Source organism: Elgaria multicarinata, chromosome 17 (genome assembly GCF_023053635.1).
Source record: "Elgaria multicarinata webbii isolate HBS135686 ecotype San Diego chromosome 17, rElgMul1.1.pri, whole genome shotgun sequence".
Taxonomy (NCBI): domain Eukaryota; kingdom Metazoa; phylum Chordata; class Lepidosauria; order Squamata; family Anguidae; genus Elgaria; species Elgaria multicarinata.
The window spans coordinates 19849826-19869407 of NC_086187.1; the positions used below are offsets into that span (position 1 = coordinate 19849826).

Below are 19582 nucleotides of genomic sequence, written 5' to 3' on the forward strand. Positions count from 1 at the left end.
GCTCTCTGGGTTAGCCACCCACCCTCTGTTTCCTTTGTCGTGCTCCCTTACTTTTGCCACTGCTGTGTTGGCTCTATGGAGCGCCACGTGGCTGGAAGGGGTGGCCGTGCAACTCTCCATAAAGCCGTGGTTGCAGTGGTAAACATAAAGGGAGTATGATGCAGTGGCTGCTGCAGGAAGGGGTGTGATGCGGCACATGTTGTCTCCCACCTCAGTTGGTGAGAGAGCTTGTTCTTATTCTCTGCTTCTGTCCCGAGAGACAGCCAGAGATATAGTAGCCATTTGCAAAAGGGGATGGGACTCCTGCACCTTTAATAGCAGTGTAGAAGAGGGCACACATATATTAAAGGTGCAGGAGACCCATCTTCTTTTCCACATGGCCCCTCAGCTACAGAATTCCTCAGCCTCCCTTTTCTTCTGCCTTTTATCCACAACTTTCCAACCATGCCTACTTTCTCCCAAGTTGGCTATTGCTCACGAGGAGCTCCAGTGAATTCTCCTGGGGGAGCTGATTCTTATCTATCTCCATGGTGGGGTTGCTACTCCTTCTTGGTCGGACCTCTTATGGACCATATTCCCATTTCTGGGAGGGTGGTGGAGGTTTGGCAAGATGGGGTGGGCTCCCCTGAAGCCCCCCCAACCCCCTCCAATTGTTTTCAAAGCATCACAAAGCTAGCATGGTTTGGTCATCAAATAGGAATTCACTACGTAAACACCGGAAGAAAAAGGACGTGACAACGTAAGTTACATGAGTAAAAAAAAAATGACCCTGGAAGTCATGAATGATGAAGTCACTTTATATGTATGAATGAACCATTCCACCAGTGTTATTATAGCAAGGCATTTTATGAAGCTGGTTATGTCAGGAAGAAGGCCAGTTTAAACATTCTCAGGGGACATTTTTGTTTAAACATAAACAAAAATCAATGTGATTTTTCTATTCCTCTGTCACGTCATGGACCTCAGTTGGAAGGGAGACGGATATCGGTTAACTCTTGACCCCTCGATCTCTTTGAAATCTTACATTTACTGAGTATTCCTAATAGCGCCTACTGCAAATGAAACATCAAAGCTCAGAAGTTCTTCTCCTTGGGTTCCAACGTTGTCTCTCGTTTGATGTCGAGCCCTTTGAACTACAGATGTACAACACTAGACAATGATAAAGATCAAGCCGTGTGTCGCGAGTTAACACAGTCTTCTAACAGTAAGACACAATATACTGGCAACTGTCAATGCCATTTCACTGTATAAAATGTATAAATAAATAGTAGACTTGCAATAAGAAAGGGTGTTTTACAATACAATTAGCTTGGTCTTCCTCTTGATCGCTTTAACATTTAACCAGGGTTATGAACTCTAGGAAAGGAAAGGAAACAAAAGCCAGATGTAATTATTTTGAGATTAGAGAAATAAACTTCCTGCTCTACTGCCCAGTTAATATGGATTTTCTCTAGTCCTGCCTTGGGTGGATGGCTGCAAAAGAGGAACGCACAATTAATAGTTATGTAGAGAATTTTAGAAATCCCCCCTTCTATACAACTGGTGGTATAGCGAACCGCCCAGAGAGCTTCGGCTATTGGGCGTTATAAAAATGTAATAAATAAATAAGTAAAATAAATAGCGGACACAACACCAGAACATTAGGGTCCCCTGTTCTTTCTGAGCTTAGCTGGGGGAGAAATGGATTTTCCCAGCAACGATCTATCGCACCCTATTGAAATGCAAAGTATTTTGGGATGGCTTGATGGAGTTAAGACCCATGGGCTTTACTAAGCACCTGCTCCTGGAGGAGGTGAAAACTTCTAGAATCAATATCATGACTTTCTGTTCTTACGTCTCTCTCGCTCTTAATCATGTAGGATAATAGAAGCAAATAGTTTGAATTAAGGTGTACACACATCAACTACCCACGGATTAATAGGCAACTACAAGTGAGAACTGCAACAAAATGCTGCAGTACGGAAGGCCAGCCACCTGATTCTACCCAGCCCTTGGTTTTCCCTTGTTAATTTAATCATTTATTTATTTATTGCATTTACATCCTGCCTTTTTTTCCTCCAAGGAACCCAAGGCGGCATACATAATCCTCCTCCTCTCCACTTTATCTTCACAACAACAACCCTGTGAGGTGGGTTGGGCTGAGAGTCTGTGACTGGCCCAAAGTCACCCAGTGGGTTTTCATGGCCGAGTGGGGACTAGAACCCAGATCTCCCGACTCCCAGTCCAACACCTTAGCCACTACACCACACTGGCTCACTGTTAATGCAGCATTCTGCGGTCATGAAGCACACTCACTACTCATTGGACTGTTTTGAGATCCTCACCCGTCTTACGGTTTGTTCCCTTAAAGATTTGTTATGCTTGTTCAAGCCTTGGGTTAAATAGTTAATAGTCAAGCTTGTTCACACCTCCCTCCTGGACCCCCCTTTTGTTTACATAGTCAACCACACACCCAGCTTAAACATCGGAAATAGCGTGAAGGATTCCATCAACGCCTCCTTACCGTCCACTCCAATTTTGCCGTCTCCATCAGTGTCACCTTTGGCCAGGAATTCCTTGGTCTCCTTATCAGTCAAAAGTCGGGCTCCGTTTTTAAAATTTTGCAGGAATTTGCTGTGGGAGAGGAATGGATAGATCAGGGAGAGGACAGCAAGCCAAGGGGGAATTTTTATTATTTTATCTGTATGAGCAACACTACTCTCCTTTTCTGCTTTGGAGAGAAAAACATGCACAAAGCTCTCCTCTCCCCTCCAGGAAGGTTTATGTTCCAAAAGACAGACAGAAAAAAATATATAAATATATATATATATATATTAAAGTTTGCCCTATTCCACAGGTTCAAGGTCAATTTCAGTGCACCCTGAAAGATGGGTTGAAAGTATTTTAAATAAATGAATACATACATACCAAAAACATATGCTGATATAAACCATGATACAGTTAAATTAAATGGTTGTTTCTCCATACTGGCTTCCTGCCACCGCTAGACAGGGACTCTGTGGAGTATAGGAGAGGTAAATGCCATCTCTCAAGTCTTCTCTACACCAGGCATTTATCCCGTGCCTTTACTGGGGCTTCTGCTTCTGGATTCTTTGTGGGATTAAGATCAGCCACTTTATACATACTTAACATGTGCTTTTTTTGGAGATTTTTGCTCAGTTCTATACGTTTCATTATACAGCCATTATAATGGGATTCTGGAAATTCACCAGCTCTTGGAGCGCTTCAAAGCACTGCTAAATTCACTGCTAAATTCACTGCTAAATTGCTGCATTTCCCCAGTAAGAAAAAAAGCTGGAAACAAGGGTATAAAGCATGTGAGAGGCCCTGAATGTTGATGATGTCATGTAAAGGGCCTGCAAACTTCCATGCATGACCACTCACGAGCGCATAATAAAAGCCTTGTGCGGAGAAGCCCTCGGTCTCTGCACCCTCATCAGTACTATGGGAATAATAACGATATGGGTAGGAGAGCATTGCTGAGATAATGCATGCAAAGTACTTGGAGCCCTTGAGAAAATGTGTCTTGCCAATCCAGCTAATGTTATGCACTTTGAAACATTGTGATCACTTTGGGAGAGATTTAAGCACATGCTTATTTATTTAAAGCATTTATATCCTGCCTTTCCTAAAATGTCCAGGCAGCAATTTCCTCTTTACCATGAAATGGATGAAACTTAAATATGCTTGACTTTTGCTGGATTGTGCCATTAGTATTATTTGAAGTGTGTGTGTGTGTGTGTGTGTGTGTGTGTGTGTGTGTGTGTATAGATATAGAAACCCTCCCAACCAGATGCCCACCAAATGTTTCGTACTGCAACTCCCAGCACTCCTGAGCAGTGCTCAGCCTGGTAGTGGCTGATGTAAGTTGAAGTCCAAAACATCTGGAGAAACCCACTTTGGGGAAGGCAGTTCTCTTTTCCTCTCCCTTTTGCAAGGGAGAAACCACTTCTTTTAAGAGTACTGTTCCTAACAAAACTTATTTAACCTGGTTTTGACCTATAAAGCCTTACACGGCTTGGGACCACAATACCTGACGGAACGCCTCTCCCGACGTGAATATACCCGGTCACTACGTTCAACATCTAAGGTCCTCCTCCAGGTGCTTACTCCGAGAGAGGCTCGGAGTGTGGCAACGAGGGACAGGGCCTTTTCAGCGGTGGCCCCAGACTATGGAATGATCTCCCTGACGAGGCTCGCCTGGCACCAACGCGGCTATCTTTCCGGCGCCAGGTTAAGACTTTCCTCTTTGCCCAGGCATATGGCGGCACATCTTAATCACCCACATGTTTAGTTTTTTAACGGGTTTTAATGCTTTATGTGTGTATGTTCTGTGTTTTAGAATTTTAAATTTTATATACTCGTTTTTATCTTAATTTTAGAATTTCTGTAAACCGCCCAGAGAGCCCCAGCTATGGGAGCGGTATATAAGTGAAATAAATAAATAAATAAAAATATTGCATTAGATAACCAATAACATGAACTTCCACCACTGTGATTTATTTAACTGAATGTAAGAAGAAGAAAAAAAGATGAATGCTGTCTGCAATATGACGAAAAAATGACAACAGACCTAAAAGCAAGATGCCATAACCATAAACCTGCATTTCTTGCTTAAAAACAAAACAAAAGTAAGCAGCCTCTAACAAATTATTTCATGCACCTGCACGTAGTGTCTTAGATGTGCAATTGATTCCTACTAACAAAGGACATTGGACAGAAAGGAAAACATCTGGATCTACAGACTCCGGACTCTTAGTCCATATGGCCTCAATTTGTAAGCTTTATACCACTCACATTACTTGGTTTATTTTCCCCTCCTCCTTCCCAGGAATTTTCATCACCCAGCGTTCCAAAACTGCTATTCTTGGTATCCGTTTAATATGACAAAGGCAGAAGCTGAAAGGTTTAGCTCTAATATATGTTGAAATTACTCTGTTATTAGTCTATCAGTCTTAAGTTATATGCTTCGGCTTAAGACTGACTGCATCCAGAGGGGATAAAGGACTTCCTTGTTGCTTTGCTTGTGTGCTGTTTTACACCTACCTCTTTATCTGTCAGTAGAGACTGGTCTCTCCAATTTCAGTGGGGCTCTAAATCCACTCTGGATTTCAGCCAGAGCCAACCAGAACTCTAAAGGACCTATCCAAGGTGCTGAACGCTAACCCCAAAATAGGTCCATCACCTTGGATAGCTCATTTAGACTTCTGGCTGGTTCTGACTAAAACCCGGAGTGGATTCACAGCCCCAGCGGAATCAGAGCCACCAGCCTCCACTGATCCCCTCCCCTCTCTCGAAATGCACATACACCTAGTTACCAGATAAATCTAATTTATCTCGGTAGGTTTTGGGAGATATAGGCAAGTGCTCTATTTCTTTCTTGATTCATTAATTGATTATGTTGATGGTTTTATCATATTTTATTATATATTTGTCGTTTTCATGTAATTTACGCAGCGTTTTATATGACTGGCCCTGGGTGGGATATAAATCAAATACATACATAAATCACTTTGGATTTAGTTTTACTTTGATCTCGAAATGCCCCAGCATGAGAAGGAGAACAATCTTTCCACGAACAGAAGATTTCTTCTGTGTGGAGAAGGGGCGCTTTTGGATCCAACCCGACAACACGGACGGTAACACTACCTACATTTTGCTTGGCAAATGTTTGTGGGGAGGAATATCGGAAGCTGCTTTATACTGAGTCGGATCCTTGGTCCATCTAGACCAGGATTGTCCACACTGACTGGCAGCAGCGTCTTTCCAAGGTGGGGTGACCATATGAAAAAGAGGACTGGGCTCCTGTATCTTTAACAGTTGCATAGAAAAAGGAATTTCAGCAGGTGTCATTTGTATATATGGAGAACCTGGTGAAATTCCCTCTTCATCACAACAGTTAAAGCTGCAGGAGCTATACTAGAGTGACCAGTTTTAAAAGAGGGCAGGGCACATCCTCACCAGGCAACTGATTCCATTGTCGTACTGCTCTAACAGTCAGGAAGTTTTTCCTGATGTCCAGCTGGAATCTGGCTTCCTTTAACTTGAGCCCGTTATTCCGTGTCCTGCACTCTGGGAGGATCGTGAAGAGATCCTGGCCCTCCTCTGTGGGACAACCTTTCAAGTATTTGAAGAGTGCTATCATGTCTCCCCTCAATCTTCTCAATGCCCAGTCTCCCTTCATAGGGCTTTGTTTCCAGACCCCTGATCACCCTGGTTGCCCTCCTCTGAACATGCTCCAGCTTGTCTGCGTCCTTCTTGAATTGTGGAGCCCAGAACTGGATGCAGTTCATTACATGAAGGAACCTCAGTCACATCAGCTTTCCTTTCTCCTCTTCCCCTGCAGTGAAACTACGAGGAGGACGTGGCGCTTGGAGGTTTTCACATCTGTTTTTAAATAGCTGCAGTTATGTAGGGTGACCATATGAAAAGGAGGACAGGGCTCCTGTATCTTTAACGGTTGCATAGAAAAGGGAATTTCAGCAGGTGTCATTTGTCTATATTGGGAACCTGGTGAAATCCCCTCTTCATCACAACAGTTAAAGGTGCAGGAGCTATACTAGACTTACCAGATTTAAAAGAGGGCAGGGCACCTGCAGCTTTAACTGGTGTGATGAAGAGGGAATTTCACCAGGTTCTCCATGTATACAAATGACACCTGCTGAAATTCCCTTTTCAATACAACTGTTAAAGATACAGGAGCCCTGTCCTCCTTTTCATATGGTCACCCTACTCCAAGGTTTCAGGTGGATTTCTTTCCTTGTCCTACTTGGAGAAGCCGGGGTTCAAACCTGAGTCCTTCTGCATGCCAAGTAAGTGCTCTACCACACTGAGCTACAGCCCTTCCCATGGTGTTTCCTCTATCTTTTACTCACAATAGCTCTTCTTCCTCAATGAATCCACTCTTGTCCTGGTCAATGACTCCAAATACCTTGGCCAGATCCTCTTTAGTTTTGACGTTCAGACCCGTCTTGGCAAAAAAGGTCTTGCAACTGAAGGAGTCAGCAGCTTGAAGGAGGACAAAGAAACAGCAGGTGAAGTACAGAAGGGGAAGGAGGGAAGAGGTTAAGGAACGTGCATTATTCAGATATATTATGACCCTGTTCAGAAGACACCTTTAACCACGGTGAATAAGGCAAAAAAGCTTTGTCTTCTGAACGGGGCCTATGAATGTCACACACTTCCTTTGAGCCCCTGCCAAAGGAAGTGAGGCAGGTGGCTACCAGGAGGAGGGCCTTCTCTGCTGTGGCACCCTAGCAGTGGAATGATCACCCTAGAGAGGTTCGCCTGGCGCCTATGTTACACACTTTTTGATGCCAGGTGAAGAATGTTTGATTTTCCCAGTACTTTAACAGTTCATCATCTTATCCTTTTTAACTTTGCTGTTTTAAATCTGCATTTTAAATCTGTATAAATCTCTGCATTGCTGCTTGGTTTTATCCTGGTTGTGCTTTTATCTCCTGTTCTTCTACTGTTGTGTTTTATACTTTGAATTGTACTTGACGGTTTTAACTTTTGTGAACTGCCCAGAGAGCTTCGGCTATAGGACGGTATAGAAATGGAATGAGATAAATAAATAAAACACAAATGAATGCCGTGTAGTGGTTAGAGCACTGGACTGGGATTTGGAAGATTCCAGTTTTTGTCCCCACTTTGCCAGGAAACATACTGGGTGACTTTGGGTCAGGCACTGGCCTGATTTGCATGACAGAACAGCACACCATGGGTTAAATCATGCTGGGCACCCAACTTACAAACCCAGGTTGCAGGAGTTGGTTGAGGGTTGGACAACCCTCAAATAACCCTAAAATAAGCCGTTGGTCTGACACTATGATTTCCTTATGAAGGGAGAAGCATCCACGTCTGCTAATTTCTTCTCCTCAGAAGCCCTGGGCACTCTGAAACCTGAAACCGTCATGTCACTTGGCAGGCCTCAATCCAAACTTCTGCAAAGCCTCCTCCTCCCTATCATCTGAAGACTTCTGACCATGCAGACATCCTGACTACAGCAGCCTTCTCCCCGCACTCGCTCCTGGAACTTACTCCACTCCCCCAAACTGCTTTTTGCCACATCTCGAATGATGAAGAGATCTGGAGACCTCGAAAGCTTGCACTGTTTTTGTGAATTTTGACTTTCCCTAATAAAAGAAGCACGTGCTCTATGGATTTTTGAGCGCTATGATTCAAAAACAGAGCAAGACTCCAGCGCTTCAGAAGCTTGAGACAGTGTTCCTGTTGTTCCCATGAACATGTACACCAGATATACGTGCTGCAAAACATTTTAAACCTGGATGTGCCCAGGAGTTATATCTCATCATCTAGATTCTGTTTTCTTGGCTTTTCCATATTTATGGTTTATTATTATTTACGTTGATAACCCTCTTTTTCCCCTCCAAAGTGGCTTTGGCTTAAATGGACCTCGTCCTCTCCATTTTATCCTCATAACTGCCCTGTGAGGTGGGTTAGTCTGAGAGTCAGTGACAGGCCCTGAGTCACCCAGTGAGCCTCATGGCCGAGTGGGGACTAGAACCCAGATCTCCCGAGTCCCAGTCCAACACTCTAACCTCTACACCACAGTGGGTCGAGGAAAATTGCCTCGTCCCTTCTCTGAAGTGTCACTGGATTGCCATATTTGGAGCCAGGGACGGCTGTTTCAGGTCAGATTTCAATGATGAACTTGTTTGCGCGTATTTGCTTGTGTGTGCGATGATCCTTTTAAAGAACGTTCTCTGTTACTTGCGTGAGCATTCCCCACCCTGGTGCCATTCAGATGCGTTGGGCTACAAATCCCATCATTGGGGATGATGGGATTTATAATCCAACACCCTGGAAGGCACCAGGTTGGCGAAGGCTGGGATTAGCTAATCTGATAAACTCTAGATTTCTATTGAAAGGCGCTTGTGCCATACTTTAATGGGTGTGCTAATAATTCGCTCACTTCATTCCTCTGTGCCTGCTGCGTCTTAATTGGGACAGCGGAAGACAGTCAGAATACAGAAATCCTTATCTCCATACATAGGGAGAGGAACACCCTAATTTTGAATAATGCTAAAGTTACTCAAAATTAGGGTGTTCCTCGCCCTATGTATGGAGATAAGGATTTCTGTATTCTGACTGTCTTCCGCTGTCCCATAGCATTACCACAGCATGGATCAATGGCTCTAATCCACCAGGACGTGGATTACCCCTAATATGTGGTGTTCCACAGAAGTTTGTAGAACCATGATGCCAATGAAATGGACAAATATCTATCTCCCTATAGAACGAAACCAGAGACCTAACACTACGCTCGTTTTGTGAGAGAATGAAGACAGGAAACCAATTTGCCAAATAGCTGTTAAAATAATCTGGAGAATTAACTCCCCCCCCCCCACCACCACTCCACAAACCATTTATTTCATGAGTCTGATTTAACACATCGGCCTTTGAAATGGGCATTCTAAGATTCCAACCAGATTGTCCGTGATGTTTAGATTATATCTTTGTCTGACAATTTAAACAGAGGATTTATCCCACTACCCATTACTCTGCCCTTTTGCACCTGTTAGCTTGGTCTATTTAATTTTTTTAGCAACAGTTTCGGATAAAATATTATACATCGTTGTCCTTAAATGTGTCTATTCATGAGGTGTAAAAGATCTCTTCAATTATGCAAGGTTACATGTTAACTGCACAAAAGATTTTAAATAGACTTCATACAGCTTTTAAGCACGGCATTTGCAATTTGTAACACATTAAAGCTTGAACATCTGGTTATGTAATTTTGCCTGATTTTAAAAAGCTTTCGGAAGTACTCGTTTCATTGCTTTAACTTTGCTTTAGCCATGGAAAAAGCACAACTAAGAAAGGATTCTGGTTTTCTAGCACTGTACAATCAAGGCCAGGAAAGCAAGAAGAGAGCAAAGAAAGTTACACATTTTTAAAAAAAATCTTATTGCAGTAGGAAGGAGAATGGAAGACTCTGAAAGACAGGAATTACCTTGGCAGCTTTGCAAGCCAGCCGAGATTTCTGCTTCACTCAGCAGTCCAGCGAGTGCCATCTCAAAGCTATGGGGAGGAGGGGGAAATAATTAGCTGAGGTTAAAGGTAAGACAAGAAAATTACGGACTAATAACATTGCCAAGCAGAGGTTGCAAGCTGCAAATCTCCAAGGAGACATTGGCTGCAGCTGCTGGAGTGATGTTGATCTTAGCCATTTTGCAACCACCAGATGGGGCAATCATAAGATACCTCCTTGTTTCTTGGAGAAATAGCAGCAGCAAAGATTACGGTCCAAGGCAGGGGGACCTGCCATTCTGAACAGCGAGCAGAACTCTTTCCTCAAAAAATAAAAATAAAATAAAAATTCCTCTTGTCCACCCAGGTAATTATTAATATTATTATTATTATTTTATTTTATTTTCCACCGGGATGGTCGTGGAATAGATTGATTTTACTCTTCTCTTGCAGTCAGTGCATTTGGGTTGCAAATCCTGATAGTTTCCGTGCAGTTGGGCTATGTTAATGGCCCAGTTGTGGCCAAAGGCTGGAAAAAAATAAAACAAATAAAATAGATATCTATAGAAAAATCTCTAGGCTGAAAGGCTAAACTCACCTTGTGGCTGTTTTCCAAAGCTGGGAGAAGAAGGAATCAGAAAGAGCTAAGATCAGATAGCCTAAAGGAAGAGCTGTTCTGTTTGGGCTGGGACTGTGTCTTATATAGGCTTTAGTTAAGAGTCCTCCGGCCTTTTACAGAAGTCCTGGGACCACGTCATTGCTCAAATGCCCCAGGGGATAAGATACTGTAGCTGACAAGACCTGCTAGCTAATCAAATTGATATTTATATCCCAAAGGAATGTACATCGGGGCCCTAGACAATATAACAACTTTAAGAGACGCACAAACTCTCTCCCAATTGCTAGCTCCTTAACGACACCCCAAATAAGTTTTTTTAAAAAAACACGAAAAGTTGGAACACTGTTTAATACTTTGATTTTAACAAGTTTTCTATCGTACGATCCATCAGGAGTTCTTGTCATTATATGTAGAGGCTTCAGGACTGTCTCTGTGCTTCCAGTTAATTCAATGTTGCTTGTTGGAGAGTAAAGTTGTGTTTGGTGTAGCTGGTGTTCTTTATTGGTTGGAGTGTTGGATTGGGACTCGAGATCTGGGTTCTAGTCCTCACTGTGCCATGAAACTCACTGGGTGGCTTTGGGCCAATCACTGAGTCTCAACCTATCCTACCACACAGTGTTGTTGTGAGGGTAAAATCATAAGGTACTCCACTTTGGGTTCTTTGGTGATAAGGCAGAATTTAAGGGTTAAATCCTATTTAGAATAGACCCATTGAAATGAATGAGACAAGTTAGTCATGGCCCATTTCAGTTTCATTCATTTCACTGAGTTTACTCTAAGCAGGGCTTATGCTAGATTCTATCCTAAATGTTATAAATATAGATACAATAATAAAATTTAACAGATCGGTAAACTGTAGTATATACAGCAATGAATCCATGCTGCCTTGTGACTCCTGTTGAAGCTGCAAACCTACTCACTTACATGGGCTTAAGCCTCTTTGAATTTGTTGGGATTTACTTGTTGAGTAAACGTGCGTATAATCCATCCAGCAAACTTCAAAACCAGATATCTAACGGAACCATAAGCCAATCTGAAACATTTCAGTCAAAGGGCCCTTTTATTTTTCTTTGCAGAGACATGCAGCTTGTATTTAGGGCGCTTCTTAAAGATGACATCCCAAACTGTGAAACCACTCATTTCTCAGGTATCATGACTTCCTCTTGACTAAGTTGCTCTGTTGTTTTCTTGGATCCAAACTATACTGGGAGGAGGTGCAATGCAAAGGCAATGTCTCCAGATGTGCTTGGGCCGCCTTGTCACAGGGGGATAAAATAGTGGTCCTCAAACTTTTGCACTATGTCCTTCCGCCTTCTGAACATCCTCCACTTTGGGTCGCCAGAATGCAACAACAAGAGTGGTGTAGCTAGCGAAACCTGGACTTAAAGGACTTTCTATGGGTCCTGCATAGCAGGAGGATGGAAGAACAGGGACTTTCTAATTTGCAGGGACAATGGCCTCCTCTGTCACTCCCATCAGGATTCCGTGTTCCCTCTGAGCTCAGCTGCTACCCCCACAGTATCTGGGTGGGGTGGGACTAGATGTTCCCAGCAACTACACATAGTGGAGAGGGCACTACTGGGGCCCGTCTACACTTGTCTAGATGAAACGTAACAAGTTGGCAGAGATGACGTCAGCAGTCACGTGATGCTGTTGTTGTTACGTTTCTTCTGACTTTTAAAACCGTTCCACTTTCTGTTAAAATCATTTTAAAACTAACAATGTGCCCCAACCTTTCGTTGTTTTCAATGCCGTCTTTCAAAGTCATGTCTCGTGACCATGGTCTTTGCTTCCTGATTAGGACAAGTGAGGGCTTTTCTAGATGAGGGGAGGGAGAGCTGGCACAACGCGATGAGGGGGAGGGGGAGGGAGGGCGGTGAAAGAGGGGACAGAGGCTTAATTTTTTTAAAAAAACGCTTATCTTTCGGGGTGCACGTGGCCCCTTTAAGACGCTGCAGGGCTTCCCTCGTCCCTACGCGTCGCCCCGCCTCCCTGCCGGCTTATCCCGGCAGGTCTAGCTCAGAGTCACCGGAAGAAGGAGGTTTACTTCAGAGCCGGTATGAGCATAATGAAGAACGTTCTAAAGAAGAGTGTGCCGGGGTAAAACGATAGAAGAAAAGGTATTTCGATTGACTGGGCTCAAGTTGCATTTTGTAACGTAGCAAGGGAGGACGCAACAATGCACTTAAACAATGGTGTAATGAATAGTGTAGATCCTGCCCTGGGCCCCAACAGTTGTCAAAACTGTTATAAAGCGCTTTACAGCAGTAGTGTAGATCCCCCCCCCCCGGACTCTCCTTGGGGGCGTGGCTGTAGGACCATCATCATTATTATTATTATTATTATTATTATTATTATTTATTTATTTATTTATTTAGGACCATCATGATGAGCGCCTGCATTCCAAATGCCGCCAGGACACAGCCGTGCTTTCCAGGAGCACTGTCCAGAGTAGGCACGTCCGGGCATCGGCCAAGGGGCCCATACACCAGCAGGGGCCCACTGCAATCGCCGGTGGAGTTCCTCTTCACCATTGCAACCTGTTTGCTCACCTTCTCACTCTGGTCCAGGCGACGGTGGTGGTAAGAAGGAGGAGCAAGAGATGCCACTGCCTGTGTGCTCGTTGGCTCTCTGCCTGTCAATCAAGCAAGTGGTAGCAAGAATCAGCAAGAGGGGAGGAGCAAGAGTGTTGAGAAGGTAGACTCCCTAAACAAGGGGGCACATTCAGAGTGTGTTGTCCAAGGGACCTGAAAAGCCTGGATCCAGTACTGGTACTTTAGATGGCCAAATGCTTCACTTCATTGGCAAAGCAGAACCACCAACTCTTCTTTTCTCGTCTACCTGCTGCCATTCCATGCTCAACATGTGTTTCTATATTCTCGATACGACAGAGCAAACCCTGACAACCTGTTTGACAACCCCGGTTTTTAATGAATGAAAGAAAGAAGAAATATTCTGAGCATGTGCGGTTTTGCATTGTCAGTCCACTTTGTGTGGATCGACACAAATGCTTTATAATGGTATGGAAGTGCACTGACAACTGTTGGGGCCCATGTCACATTCCATATACCCTTTCCAAATCCGCTTTCAAAGTGTTGCGCCCTGCTTGGTGTAGATCTGGCCTTTAATTGCAGAGCGTAAGGAATTAGTTCTGCTAGGAACTGGAGCCCGTCTACACTTGTCTAGATGAAACGTAACAAGTTGGCAGAGATGACGTCAGCAGTCACGTGATGCTGTTGTTGTTACGTTTCTTCTGACTTTTAAAACCGTTCCACTTTCTGTTAAAATCGTTTTAAAACTAACAATGTGCCCCAACCTTTCGTTGTATTCAATGCCGTCTTTCAAAGTCATGTCTCGTGACCATGGTCTTTGCTTCCTGATTAGGACAAGTGAGGGCTTTTCTAGGGGAGGGAGAGCTGGCACAACGCGACGAGGGGGAGGGGGAGGGAGGGCGGTGAAAGAGGGGACAGAGGCTTAATTTTTTTAAAAAAACTTTTTATCTTTCAGGGCGCACGTGGCCCCTTTAAGACTCTGCAGGTCTTCCCTCGTCCCTATGCGTCGCCCCGCCTCCCTGCCGGCTTATCCCGGCAGGTCTAGCTCAGAGTCACCGGAAGAAGGAGGTTTACTTCAGAGCTGGTATGAGCATAATGAAGAACGTTCTAAAGAAGAGTGTGCCGGGGTAAAACGATAGAAGGAAAGGTATTTCGATTGACTGGGCTCAAGTTGCATTTTGTAACGTAGCAAGGGAGGACGCAACAATGCACTTAAACAACGGTGTAATGAATAGTGTAGATCCTGCCCTGGTTGGGGCCCCATCATGGGGTTAAATAAATATAGGCAGCGGGTGAGTGGCTACAGGGTTAGGCTCTAGGCTATCAGGGTTCTGATAAGGGTTGATTGGACAGCTGCAAGAATCCCTATATAAGAGCTTCTCGTGGCCTCCAAACCTTGCTGCAGCAACACAGTTCTTGTGGTGCTTGGCTCTGGTTCCTGTGTGCCATGCTTGCTCACGCCTTGATCCTGACTAGGGGTGTGCATGGACCCCCTGCTCCGCTTCACTTCCAGATCTGTGATTTTCGGATCGGGCTGCTTCGCCCCGCCCCCGCTCCGCCCATTTCCGCTCTGCTCCGCTCGGCAATCCGGATCCGGATCGGAGCTCCATTTTCCCCCCCATAGGGTTGCATTGAAAGCTAAAAAAGTAAACAACTTTTTTTTGGTTAAAGTTAGAAACCTCACCTTTGGCACCATGACACCTCATGGGTGTATACACATGCACGCCAAGTTTCAAGGCAATCCCATCATCCCCTGATTTTTGGGGAATTTATGAAAATTGGGCACCCCATTCAGACCCCTTGGGATAGCTCCGTCAATTTGCATGTTAGAAACCTGAAACTCGCCACCATGACAGCTTATCCATGTGTCCACATGGATGCCCAGACTCAAGGCAGTCCCATCATCCCCTGATTTTTGGCGGGGCTCTAACCTCTAATGCACCACCCATAACCCTAAGTCACACCCCTTTCGATAGCTCCGTCAATTTGCACGTTAGAAACCTCAAACTTGGCACCATGATAGCTTGTCCACATGTCCACATGGATGCCAAGTTTCAAGGAAATCCCATCATCCCCTGATTTTTTGGGAATTTTTGAAAATCGGGCACCCCATTCACACCTCTTTCGATAGCTCCGTCAATTTGCACGTTAGAAACCTCAAACTCGCCACCATGAAAGCTTATCCAGGGATACATACGCACGCCGAGACTCAAGGCAGTCCCATCATCCCCTGATTTTTGGGGAATTTATGAAAATCCAACACCCATTCACACCCCTTTCCAATAGCTCCGTCAATTTGCACGTTAAAAAAACCCCTCAAACTCACCACCATGACAGCTTATCCAGGGATACATACGCCGCATGCCGAGACTCAAGGCAGTCCCATCATCCCCTGTTTTTTGGCGGGGCTTAAACCTGCAGACCTCTCAATGGGGCCATTTCAAAGGAAATCCCAACATGCCATGAATTGGGAAGTAGAGATAAGCCTATATGAATCTTCTTCCACACTTGAAAAATGGATTTGGAACTTCCAAAACTCCAAGTGAGCGCAGGAAGGACTTCTCTCCCCTGAGTCAAAGCCAGACACACACAACATCCCTGCAAGGCGAGCAGGGGAGGAGAGAGGGAAGGCACGCAGTCAGGCAGCAGACATTTCTGGGGGCATAAGGAAGTGAGCCAAGGATAACCCAGTAATGCATATAAAATGGAATAAATAAATAAATAAATGAAGGAGGGGTGGAATTAAAAGCAGCAGTGTTGCTGAATAAACAACAAGAAGAACTTTTTTAAAAAGGTTATATCTGTCTTTCACCAGTAATAGGGGGACGTGCCCGGGGGAGGGGGAAGCAGCTGCCAATTTGACTGGTCCTAGTAGTGACCAGTCTTTTAAGAAGCAAGGCTGTCAGTTCAACTCATGAAAGCCATTGCTCCACCGCTAAGAAGTGGAACTGTCACTTCAACTCATGATAGGAATTGCTCCACCGGGTTACTCTCTTTGGAAGGCTCTGATGGCCTTCCAAGTACAGGAGAGAGTGGGGGCACGTCCACAATGAGATGCCCTAGGGGAGCTCATCCCCTTGCACCGCATCTTTTCAGTTGTTCCCCAAAGTTAGGGTGGGTAGCAGTGCTGTGTTTCTATCTCTTATTATTGGCTTAGTATATGATTTCACAGGTGGTGTTTGTGCATTTGGTGGGGCTACTGTTTTGAAAAACACTGGGAAAAGTCCATTCAGACTAAGAAAGAGAAGTTTCCCAGAATCCCAAGTTACCTGTTTTGCCTATCCCCTCCTCCAACTTTGGGATCATGTGATCATGACCGGGAGTTGACTCTGCCCCTCAGCAATTGAAAAGGTAATCTTTTTCCCGCCTTTACCCTACTTTTTTAAAAATTCTAGCGCGCGACCCGCACCACGCAGAGAGCTGAGAGTAGTCTCAAAATGACCCCCATCCATGACTGTCTAAGCACAAGAATTTTCAGAACGATAGCTTCAAAAACAACCCAGTTATCTATGGGCGAAATGTTTCAAGATGGCGATCGGAGCGGTCCGCCTGAAAGAGGAGCTCCGAAAAATGGTTGCTTCTCTTCGCCTTGCTTCTAGGGGTCCGCGGTCCGCTTCTACTCCGCCTCTGGGCAAGGCGGAGCAGGCCAATTCGCTCCTGCTTCTGTGCTTCTAATAGGAGCGGAGCACATGCCTATTCCTGACTCCTGGACTATTCTTCTGCTACTGCCTCTTCCATGCCCTGTTTGCTGATGAACTTCGCCTGTTCCTGGATTTCTGCTTAAAGCCTCTGGTCCTACTACTGCTGCCATTAACTGGACTCCCACCTGCTTTGCCTGCATCCTTTGGCCTCTGGTCTGACCACTCCTGGGTTTGCTGCTGACTCCCGTCTGCTCCTGGAGTCTGCTGCATCTTCTGGTAATCTGACTTGGTGACTATTTGAACGTGGCCTTTGCCTTGGGCCCAGTCACACCCTGTTTGTGTTATTAAAACAGGACTATTCCAGACTACTCTTCTTGTGTTGGACTCTGTTACACCTCAGCTCTCCCGGGTCCCGGCGGCCTAGCTTTGGCTTCCTGCCACCCACGTCTCAGATCGTTACACAGCGCCATCGTGGCTACAGGACTAAAATGGAGTTTGCTTTCAGTGTGCTCATGTGAAACACAGTGACTTGAGAACAAGCACCGTTCCTTTGTAGAAAAAGAGAATGCATTTTAGAAGCAAAACTAAAATAAAACAAGCGCCTGTAACCATATACATGTTCGCCTGGCTGTCCCTTGATTATACATATCATATATATATATATATATATATATATATATATATATATGGAAAGGAAGGTGGGCCAACTCAGGTCATGATCCCCTGATGCCCCCATCACCTGCCACTCTCTGGTTGATCATTTGGGGTGTCTGGATTTCGGTCCCAAAGTCATAGAATCATAGAATAGCAGAGTTGGAAGGGTCCTACAAGGCCATCGAGTCCAACCCCCTGCTCAATGCAAGAATCCACCCTAAAGCATCACTGACAGATGGTTGTCCAGCTGCCTCTTAAAGGCCTCTAGTGTGGGAGAGCCCACAACCTCCCTAGGTAACTGATTCCATTGTCATACTGCTCTAACAGTCAGGAAGTGTTTCCTGATGTCCAGCTGGAATCTGGCTTCCTGTAACTTGAGCCCGTTATCCCATGTCCTGCACTCTGGGAGGATTGAGAAGAGATCCCAGCCCTCCTCTGTGTGACAACCTTTTAAGTATTTGAAGAGTGCTATCATGTCTCCCCTCAATCTTCTCTTCTCCATGCTAAACATGCCCAGTTGTTTCAGTCTCTCTTCATAGGGCTTTGTTTCCAGACCCCTGATCATCCTGGTTGCCCTCCTCTGAGCATGCTCCAGCTTGTCTGCGTCCTTCTTGAATTGTGGAGCCCAGAAAGTCCAACCCTAGTTGCACCGCTGAGCACGTATAATCAGTGTTACAGGCGAACCTATTGAGATTCTCATTCCATTTCCTGCTAGTGCATGGAAAGGGGCTATAGATTGAGGGGTATTTATCCAATCGTGGGATAGAAGCATAAATGCAATAGATAGAAAGACTGATATGATGCTTAACAGAGTGCAGTATCCAACGGTGTCATTTCACAAACTCAGTGTTAGTGGAGCAATGATGAATCTGTTGTGCAAGCAGTTGCTGATTCTGTTTTGCAACTGTTTGCACAAATGGAGTGCACAATGAATTGCACAACAGGTTGCACAAGAGCTATGCACAGTTTGTATGCGGGTTTTTTTTTATCACAGAACCGAGTGTGCAAAATTTGGAGAAGCGAATGTACCAAAGGATAACCGTGTTTCAGTCCAGGAAGTGTAAATTAGGGAGGATTGCATTAAAATGCATGGACAGGAGGGTGCTGTTGTACTCAAGTTTTGCTCGTGGTTCCCTGGTTGACAGCTGGTTGGCCACTGTGTGAACAGAGTGCTGGACTAGATGGACCCTTGGTCTGATCCAGCCAACACCGTAAAGATAAGTAGAGCAGAGTAGCGATGTTGGAGAAATCTGCATTGGATTCAAATGAGTTTGGATTTCTGTGGATCCAACCTGTGGATTCCAGAGCTAATTGATTTTTTCTCACACAGATTCCATGGACTTACAAAGCATTTTTTTCACTTTGTGTTAATTTGCTTCAGCACATAAGCTCAGCTCCACATTAGTGCTAATATGTACCTGCGCACTGCACACTTGCGCTCACTTGTTAACCAATACACATTTGCACAGGTGTGCAATTGCGCAATTGGCAGAAGTACGCACGTGCGCATTTGCGCTACTATGAATGAGCACGAGTAGAATGAAATTCTGGTGAAAAATATCTCAGTGAGTGGACGATGGAGCAAGCGATGCCTGACAATACATGAAACACAGACGGAATGGGTTTGACAAAATCCGTACACCCCTCCCCCCCACCAGGACTGGGGACCCTAAACCATGTCTTCTTTTTAAAAAAATAGTTTTTATTCTTTTCAAAACTTAAGCATACATCAATACAATGACAAAAAATCAACATAATACATAAAATTGAATAACTTTATAACAACTTCTAATTTAATATTTTAACATAATCATATAACATAAAGTGCACCCCACCCCATCCCGGGATCTATTCCTGTTTCCAAAATCTCATTGTTTCTTCTGGAGGTGGTTTCCCACTCCCCTTGACCCTAATCCATATCAAGGCCTTGGCAATTGCCAGTCACTAATGCCCATGCTTCCATCTATGGACTTTGACCCAAAGACTAGCCCGAATGCTTGGCATTAATGCCATTTAGGCTCCTCGTATAGAACCATTCCAAGTCTAAATCCTTTGTCCAAACGGGCTGCTTCCCTGCTTACAGCTTCTCATGGCAGTAGTGGGAATTAGGCACACATTTG

At 44.6% G+C, this 19582-nt stretch overlaps 1 protein-coding gene across 1 annotated transcript; it reads right to left on the reverse strand.

Annotated features, from left to right (window-relative positions):
• Nucleotides 1-776: 776 nt before the first annotated feature.
• Nucleotides 777-10050, reverse strand: LOC134409942 (parvalbumin beta-like). Its single transcript, XM_063142939.1, has 4 exons — nt 9980-10050; nt 6876-7008; nt 2504-2613; nt 777-1356 (listed from the first exon to the last, which is right to left on the reverse strand). Exons 1-4 carry the CDS (start codon nt 10038-10040, stop codon nt 1331-1333), a joined length of 330 nt encoding a protein of 109 aa, XP_062999009.1. The 5' UTR covers nt 10041-10050; the 3' UTR covers nt 777-1330.
• Nucleotides 10051-19582: the final 9532 nt, after the last annotated feature.

Excerpts from the sequence above, each read along its gene's own strand:
- LOC134409942 (XM_063142939.1), bottom strand. The coding sequence starts at position 10,040 with ATGGCACTCGCTGGACTGCTGAGTGAAGCAGAAATCTCGGCTGGCTTG. Across the intron at positions 7,009-9,979 it reads TGGCTTGCAAAGCTGCCAAG|CTGCTGACTCCTTCAGTTGC; the intron begins GTAATTCCTGTC and ends TCCTCCTTCAAG. Across the intron at positions 2,614-6,875 it reads ATTGAGGAAGAAGAGCTATT|CAAATTCCTGCAAAATTTTA; the intron begins GTGAGTAAAAGA and ends CCTCTCCCACAG.